We start from the raw sequence: 9,637 nt of genomic DNA on the forward strand, positions 1-9,637 counted from the left end.
AAAAAATAACTCCTATTTTGAAGGTCTTATTTACAATCTAAAATTAATAATGTAAAGCATATACAATTTATGAAAAAATCATTATTTTTTTATTTTTAAATTAATGAATATAGGTAACGTAAAGTATATTTAAAAAATTAAATGGAATGACTGATCCAGTGGTGGATAACGCCATTAAATTATTAAAGGATTTAGTCTTCCAATCTTGGAAGTCTGCAGTAAGTAAATCATTTAAGAATGGTTCCCTTCAATTATTAGAGAATGATATCCATAAAACGTTGACAGATAGTGTAAATATTAACACTTTAATAAAATAACTATATATATCTATATTTTCATTTGAATATTTTACATTTTTATTAGAGTTTTAAATGTTTTTTCATGTAAATAAACATCAATATGATTAATTATTTAAATTTAACTCTTTAATTATAGGATTTACGCACAACAGTAGCACAATTATTGATAGAAGAAATTACAAACAAATTTAATATTGTAGAAGAATATAAGAATTATAAAAATTGTGTCAATTGTTCAAATAACTGTAGTATACATTGCATCTATTGTAATGTAGAAGAAATAATTGAAACGTTGAAAAAATTTTGTGAAGCATTTACATTAAACAATAATACTTGCCATGATTATTTTATCTATTGCTTATATGGAATATTAAAAGACAGTAAATGCAATGATAAGGAAATTCATGAATTCTACATTAAGTTAAATAGTCATTGGAAATGCGATGTAGCAGATAAATCATGCAATATAAAGTATTTACCTATAAAGAACAAGGATATACTAAAGAATAAGAAAGAATTATATGATTTTTTGAGATACTATAGAACTATAAAAATATTATTAAATAAACAGAAATCGTCAGAAAAAACAACATTTTGTAATTATATAAATTATTTTTTTAGTTTATACGAAAAAATTCATAAGGAATATAATTTACTATATTCAGGAACCTATGATAAAGAAATAGAATTATTTAAATCAATATTTAAACATGCAAAAGACGAATTAGAATTTTTAGATATAAATTGTCCTCATAACAAGGCAAATTTGGCGTTTGACAAAGAAAATAGAAAGATAAAACAAATAAAACAAAATTTATACGAAGACTTTGTTAAAGAAAAGTCTCAAGAATTTGAAAATATAAAAAATGTAAAATGAATTTATGTTCACGAAGAACCCATGAATGTTTTTATAATAGATTTATATATAAATAATAGCTATATAATTTTATTTGAATATTATGTCTTTAGCAAAATATAATTAAATTATTTTTATTATAAAATAAATTTTATAACATTTTCATATATTTATTTATATTTTAACCTTAGGATTTGTTGGAAAATTCATCCATGTATGGATTTTATTCAAAATTAGATGGAAATTATAATGTTGGTGCTAGCATGTCATATGAATTGAAGGAGGGGGATGATGATTACATTAAGGACAATGAAAATTTTTTGAATGTATGGAAAAAAATTGATAAAATATTATTAGAATGGTCAAGCTATTCTTATAGACAGGATAATTTAAGTAATAATGAGAGATGTGAATACATAAATTATTGGCTGTATGATCAAATAAAAGACAATAGTGATCCTCGAAACATTATTCCATTTCTTTACAGAATAAATGGAATTATTACTAGCAAAGGTTATTGCAAAAGAAAAAATTTTGATTTTCATGTGGAACAAATAAATAATAAGAAACATCTGCATGATTTTGTAAGAAGTTATGATTTTATAAAAGATAAATTGAAAAAAGCAAATGATGTAGAAAGGGAGATGTATTGCAAATATATAAATATTTTCTTTGATTTATACAAACACATGGAACAAGAAAAAAAAGGGGTTCAAGGATATAAAGATGAAATAGTTCATTTCCAAAATAAATTATATAACAATATTAATGAATTAATTTTCTTAAATAGTTATTGTCCTGGAAAATGTCTAGGATACATATTTACTGATAATTATAAAAAATTTTGTGCTTCATCAGGAGACAATACAAAAGGGAAAAAGAGTGAAAATGGAGAATCATATGATACTAAAAATAATTTTACTGCACATTATAGTAAAAAGAAAAATGTAAATTATTTTTATATGAATAATTCTTATAGCATCTATCAAATTATTATACTTTTTATATAATATATTATAACATTTTTAAAAACTTAATTATTAAAATAATTGACCTTTGTACTAATTTTTAGGATTTAATTTCAAAATATATAATAGAAGATACTACCTATATTGAATTAGATATGGAGAAAAATAGTGAATATTTGAAACATTATTGCACAGATCTCAATGAATTTGAATATAAACATAAAGGGGCTTTTAAACTTTGTCATAAGCTTGTTAAAAATTTAATAGACTTATATCGAATAGAAAAAAATGTAGAACGTAATGACCGTTGTTATGCATTGAAACACTGGTTATGTGAAGAAATAAGGAAATTACTCAGTGTTAATTCTAATGATGTTAGTAAAGAACCTGTGATTGATAAACTAAGAAAAGTTGTTTTCACTGTTAATCATAATTATTTGTTAGGAAATCCTTGCTATATCGATCTCGTTGGTACACTGGATCAATGGAAAGAGGAGAAAGAACTATATGATTATTTTAATGTTTATGATAAAATTGAAAAACACACTAAATCAAATAAAAATAGCTGCGATAAATATATAAATAGTCTATCTTCAATTAATGAACTATATGAGAAACATTTAGGGAGATGCTGCTATTGTTATAGTTATGGTAAATGTGTGGAAATATGTCCAGGTTATTTCAAATGTGATGAAAAATTTAACCCATATAATATTTTTTCAAAATTGAACTGTGAAGGAGAAAATATTAAGAATTTTAAACATGTTAAGAAACCACCTCCTGTTGATCATTTTGTTAAAACTAGGACTCTCAACTCGTTTTTATTCGCATCTAATAGAACAAAATTCGATACATTCTATACTATCACAACACTACTTTTAGGATTATTAGGAATATTTATGATACATTTCATTTTTTATAAGGTAAATTAAGATAAACCTATAAATGTTATATATTGGATTTTTAATATATTTATCTTTAAAATATGTACTTTCGTAATAAGCATAATACATTTTTACGCGGATTTGAATATATTTATTTTGTCTTAGTTTACTCCTTATGGATCATTCATAAACAAAAAAGTTTTTAATAATAAAAATAACATGATTAATATGAGTGGGAAAGGCAAGAAAAAATTAGAACAGAATATATTAAAACATAGAAATACAAGTAAGAAATCCAAAACAATTCATTTTAGCTACCAGAATGCATAAAATTTCTCAGAACTGTTATAAATATAATATCAAAACAGTTAAAATTTTTACATTTGAATACATCTGAATAAGATTTTTTCATATATTATGTATAATACTAATAAAAATAAAAAAGACATATATTAAAATAGTAATATATGTTTATTTTTTAAAATACAATTCATATTGTCATTTTTTGATTTTGTGGATTCACAATAATTTATTTATATCGTTAATATTTCTGTACATATTTTTTCTCTATTTTAGTTATTATTTTGTTTTTTTTTCACACTTAGTATTTAGAAATAAATTTTCTACAGTATGTATTAATATCTATTAAAATATTTTTATTGTTATACAAAATTATGTTATTTAATTGATCAATAGCTATCACATAATAATAATTTAAGTATTGATTATTTTTAGCATATTTTATAAAATTGAATGTATTTTTCCTTAATGTTTATATATTTCATTATATCTTTTTATCATTGATGTTATAGCACATGAAATATATAATACATATATAAGTGTTACTTCTTTCCCAATAAGTGATAATTGGAATATGTGATTAAGCAATTAATACATATAATAATTATAAACGTTCCTCTGGGTATATTAATTTTTTATTGCATAATAAATATGATGATATTATATTATTAATTATTTTATAAATATAATAATAACATTTAAACTTATTATTACGTCATAAACTTGATTATGTTGTTATATGAATAATAGGAATAAAATATTTTAATGAATATTGTATTCATATAAATAAGAATAAATTCATTCTTACGTAGTAAATATTTTGCTTTAATTCTAATAAAAAAATAACACTTTTTAAGTGTGATGAATATGACCCTATTTTTATCTATATGTGTTCTCATAAATCTTTTTGGAACAATTAGTTCAATGGTTAGGTTGTAAAATAAAAAATGCATGTGTTTGAGTATGTTTAAAGATAACAAAATTTCGTGTATCTATATATAATCTATTAATTTATTATTACTAAATTAAACCAGAGAAAAAATATTTTTCTTCCAACAAATTATAATGCGCAGAACATGCTTTAATGATTAAAAGAAAGTGTTAATAATATTTACGGTAATAATATATATTGGACATATATGAATTATCTTCATATATGATTAATTATTTACACTCTAATCAAAAAATTACACCGAAATGAGTAATAATGCACCTGTTATTTTAACAAATCTCTGGAAATAAAAAAAAAAAAGAAAGCAAAACGATATACATATACATTATAATTAGAATATGTTATTTATGAGATAAAAACTATATATCACTTAATTATTCTTCTTATATCATTTTTTAAATTTATATAGCCTAAAAAAATAAAATATTATAGTGACTTTATTAAATATTTTTTCAATGTTAATAGACCCGACTTGTACTATGAATTAACACTTCGAATTTTGTGTTCTACATAAATATAAACATATAGTTTTTTGCAAAATAAAATCAGTACATACACTCATAAAAATAAATGCAAAAATTAGTTTTCCTTTAATTAAGGTTTCATTGACATTTAGTGAATTATAATTTTTATTATTACTTATTTATTTCACGAAACACAAAAGTAGTCATATTGTCTTTCCTTGAAATAACTAGAATGAAAAATAGAATTTAACATTTGTTCTTTTATTTGTTTTATATAAGAAGACGCATATACTTTTGAATTTTTTAAATGTGAAATATAATATAACTTTTTTATTGTAATATTATTTTGTAAGGACATTAAATTCACAGGAATTTATATTTTTAGTATTCAGTAGAAAATGTAACAATTTTATGTGGAATGTTAGGATATTTCTAATATACTATCTCCAAATTTATACTATTTAGAGAATTCTAAAAAAACGTCCCATTATGTATAATAGAGATTTACAATTTATATTAGTATGAATTAAAAATTACATTCAAGTATTTTATTTTTCTCTTTATAATAAGAATGCCTAAAATATATATAATTTAGTGGTTGCCATATTCGATTTCATTGAAAAGAACTAAAAAAATTGTTACTAGAAAATTTGTTTACTTATCAATATCTATTTGGATAAATTAATATGAAAAATGTTTTTTAGATATAAAAATTTGTCACAAATGTATACATTGTAATATAAGATTATGAAATATGTCATACTAATGATAATTAAAAGAATTTAATGCATTGTTTAGTTTATTACTGAAAAATTGCTATTTTGTGTATGAATATACCACCTCCAATTTAATGAAACATTGAGTAAAGACTATTCCTTCTTTAATACATATAAAATTATCATCGTTGATAATAAGTATCATGTGTTATGTTTTAATACATAATTTATGTTTATTTTTAGGAAAATTACATATATGCAGAAAATAGGACATTATTTTTGGAAAATCAATTTTTTTGTTTTGTATCATTAAGTAAAAGGATAATTTTAATAAATATATATTTTTGTTACTGTAATTTATGTTCAACAAAATTTACATTTATGAAATATTAGCAATATTGGTTGTTCTTTTCTATGTGAATTATCAACATGTATATAATACAAACTATATAGATTTATTAAATAGTGTATTATAATTTAGTAAAAAATATATATGTAACCTGATAATTGTCTAAGCAGTATTCAAAAATGTAAGTGATATCACTGTAAATGTAGAACTAAAAGTAATAATTCCCATGAATAAAAAAAAGTAGATAAATAAAAATATGTTTAAGAGTGAACTGAAAAATGCCATTATACAATAACCAAAAATTCTGAGGCATTATATTAATATTACATTTCAATAATTATGAAATTATTCAGTAATGTTCCTATGGGATTAATTAGAATATTAATAAAATAAATCATTATAACCCATCTATATTCACATTGTAAAAAATGAATATTATAATGAATAAAAATTAATTTAACTACCTTTGCATAAGTATGTAATATTAATACTTTTGTATAACGTAGGAGATTGTTGTGTATTAATTAGTTTCAGTAGCCTTGATTCTTGCTTTATTTTATATAAAAATATTTAAAAATTTATAAAAATTAAGCTTTCTATTAATAAAGGTAAATTTATTTCTAAAACATATTCCTTTTGTAAGATAAATATTAATAAGGAAAATGCTTAACTGCTATAAATATATTTGATGTCTGGAAAAATTATCATAGATAAAAAAATCTCCTTAAAATAGTTGATGAAAAAATGGAACTATTAATTTCGAAATATATTTATTTACACGAATAGATATCAAGGTAAGATATTTGATGAAAGAAATGCACCATTTGTAAAAGTACATTGTGTATAATGATTTTAGATATTTAATTATAGAAACGCAATGGTAATAAAAAGATATATAAGTGTTTATATTAAAAGTTATATATTTGATTTAAAATATTGTACACTTTTACACTATTTGTATTATATAGACTAATAAAAATGCATAAAGAAATGCACCATAAAAAAGTTTTAGCTGTTTTTTATAACATTTACTAAATAAAAGAAAAACTATAATAATGCATAAAAAATTTTATATCAAAAGAAGTATATTAAATAGAATATAAAAATAAATTACACTTAAATTTACTAATTTGTGGTTATTTATTTGAATATCTAAAACAAAAGTGATCATTATTTTTATAAATATAAGAAAATGGATTTTCGCATTATTAAATCATTCTTTTATGAAAAACAATTAAAAATCCATCTACGCCTATAGTTAGATAAATATTTATTATTTTAATGATGTAAACAAAAGAAAATATATTTATTATGTGTTAATAATTGTACTACATTAAATAAATAAATTGTAGTACAATTGGTTTTTTCTTAATTGATAAATATTTAAGTGAAATATTTTTTGATTTGAATAAAGATAGAATTATGTTTATATTTATTATATTAGAAATTAATAAAATGGTGAAATATAAAATTTATTTGACATAAAAATGTGCTATGTATTTAACACATACTGCTTTAGATTATGATCGAACATTACTCTTTTGCTTAGATATAAATACTATGCGTTCGCTGCATGTATTAAAGAATAAATGACAATAAATTCTACACAGCCATATAAGCACACAATAGCATATATAAATAATATAACTATGACCTTTTTTTTAGATATAAAAGTGTGCCGTATTAAAGAGAAATAATTATATAATTTTTTTATATTATAATTATGTGTCTGCAGATATATGAATTATTTACTATATATATTTCTTTTTAATTTTAAAAGAATAAATAACATATGGATCGATTATAAATATCCATTTTCAATGAATTTATAATTAAGTATGAAATTTCCTAATTATTACACTTTAAATTAATATACATGAAAGAGTTATGGCATCACTTAATGAAAATGATTTTGTAAGTATTAAGTTTTTATTGGAATTATAAAAAGATATTGGCTAACTTGTGTCATTTTTAATTATCACAATAAAATATTATTTAGGAAAAAATAATGTAGTATCTATACTATCAATTTTCCTTCTTAATTTCAGAATGATCTCTTGAAAACTTTGCCTGCCTATGAAATCTATAAGAAGTTTGATGACGCAAATGATATTTTGGAATACAATGATAAATGTAATGATTTAGGAACAAATGATGAAAATTTTAAAGGACTTTGTAAAAAATTTTTGAGTGCTATAAAAAAGTTATCTGAAAATAATGATACTATTGAAAAAAATAAAGAACATAATTCATTAGGGTATTGGATCATTGAAGAATTATGGAAGTATTATAGGAATAATAATAAAAATATTCACAGAGGCATAATTGATAACCTTATTATTAAGCTAAATCAACACTGTTTAGATTTGAACTTAAATCGTTTGTTCTATAACTCAGATTTTGACATCAATTTGTCTAAAGAGGAGAAATATTTGCTTGATTATTTTAAAAATTATGAAAAAATTATCTCCTGCTCAAGACAAGATTGCGAGAAGTATCTTAAATACATAACTTATATTGAAAAAATATATTTTAATCATAGAGAAGACTGCTTAGGAAATGTATGTTACTATTTTAATTATAATAAGAAGTATAACCCAAGTGATCTTCTACATATATTAAAAGATAAGATTCAGGGGTCCTATGAAGCAAGAAAAAATTTTGGTATGTCATTAAGCCTTAAAAAACAAGCGGATACAGATAATTCAGAAGAAAATGTTAAAATGGTAATAAAATATATTCTATGTACAAAAACAGATGATGTGAATAAAAAATTTCTTGGGTATAAGTGTGAAGACCCTTCTTATCGTCAAAACTCGGAAAAATCTATGTTTTTTAAAACCTTAGATAAAAAAAAAGAGATTTCACATACTGACATAAAAGATGCTTTGGGATTAATAAATGATCGTCGATGCGAAAAAAAAATTGACGAAACAACCGGAAAAGTAATTGAGTTATATTGCATGAATGAAGAGTTCACTGATATTTTAAAGAAATTAAACTCAAACAAAGATGTTAGAAAGCCTATAATTACAAATACAGTAGGAGAAGGATCGGCAGTTTCCAGTAAAAAAAATACTGAGTTAGCAAATAGAACTGTTGGAGCACATGAAAATAACTATTCTGAGGGGTTTTTGTCAGGCATAGAATTATTGTCTGTTAATCGTGAAGTACCACCTACTGAATTAGACACAAAAAATTTTAAGGATCAGAGAAAACTTAATTTTCCTATTTCACGAGATGTTACATTATTTCCTGAATATTCCGACCAATATCGCGTAGAATATATTGATAAGGATATACCTGATTGTAAAATTTATACCAGAATACACGGAAAATTAGCTTGTAAACATAAAATAGATACAAATGATTTTATAGAAAAAATTAATAAATCTATTTCTGTTATATCAGATATGGAAAATGAAATTAAAAATATGGGTAAATATGAAACAGTTATCATACCAGATGGGGACTCTAGTATAATGGGTTCTAGTATGTTTCGAATAGCTACGATAACACTTTTAATATTTGGTGTATTGTTTGTTTTTTTTATATACTTTAAAGTAAACAAATTTTATATATAAATAATTTTTTTCATTCTATGTTATATAAATAACACAAAACTTTTATAATATTTTGATATATAAATACTGTATATTTTTTGATTCTTTTTTTGAATATCAGTTTACTCCATTTGGAACCTGGTTGAGGAAGAATGTCTTAAACAGAAAACGAATAAGAAATAATGATTATGCAGAGCATATGCAAAATCGACGAGTACGTGTTCCTGGACCAAATAATACAAATCATAAAAAAAAGAAAGCCAAAATAGCTTATCATTCCAAATGA

At 21.7% G+C, this 9,637-nt stretch overlaps 2 protein-coding genes across 2 annotated transcripts; both read left to right on the top strand.

Annotated features, from left to right (window-relative positions):
* Nucleotides 1-146: 146 nt before the first annotated feature.
* PGO_134690 (variable surface protein) lies at nucleotides 147-3,337 on the top strand (the record flags this gene model as incomplete). Its single annotated transcript, XM_028689985.1, has 5 exons — nucleotides 147-290; nucleotides 436-1,167; nucleotides 1,347-1,889; nucleotides 2,228-3,046; nucleotides 3,173-3,337. 5 exons carry the CDS (start codon nucleotides 147-149, stop codon nucleotides 3,335-3,337), a joined length of 2,403 nt encoding a protein of 800 aa, XP_028545786.1.
* A 4,338-nt stretch (nucleotides 3,338-7,675) lies between these two features.
* On the top strand, nucleotides 7,676-9,637 carry PGO_134700 (variable surface protein; the record flags this gene model as incomplete). The annotated part of the gene is made up of 3 exons (XM_028689986.1): nucleotides 7,676-7,702; nucleotides 7,837-9,351; nucleotides 9,473-9,637. 3 exons carry the CDS (start codon nucleotides 7,676-7,678, stop codon nucleotides 9,635-9,637), a joined length of 1,707 nt encoding a protein of 568 aa, XP_028545787.1.

Source organism: Plasmodium gonderi (assembly GCF_002157705.1).
Source record: "Plasmodium gonderi DNA, contig: Chr13, whole genome shotgun sequence".
Taxonomy (NCBI): Eukaryota; Apicomplexa; class Aconoidasida; order Haemosporida; family Plasmodiidae; genus Plasmodium; species Plasmodium gonderi.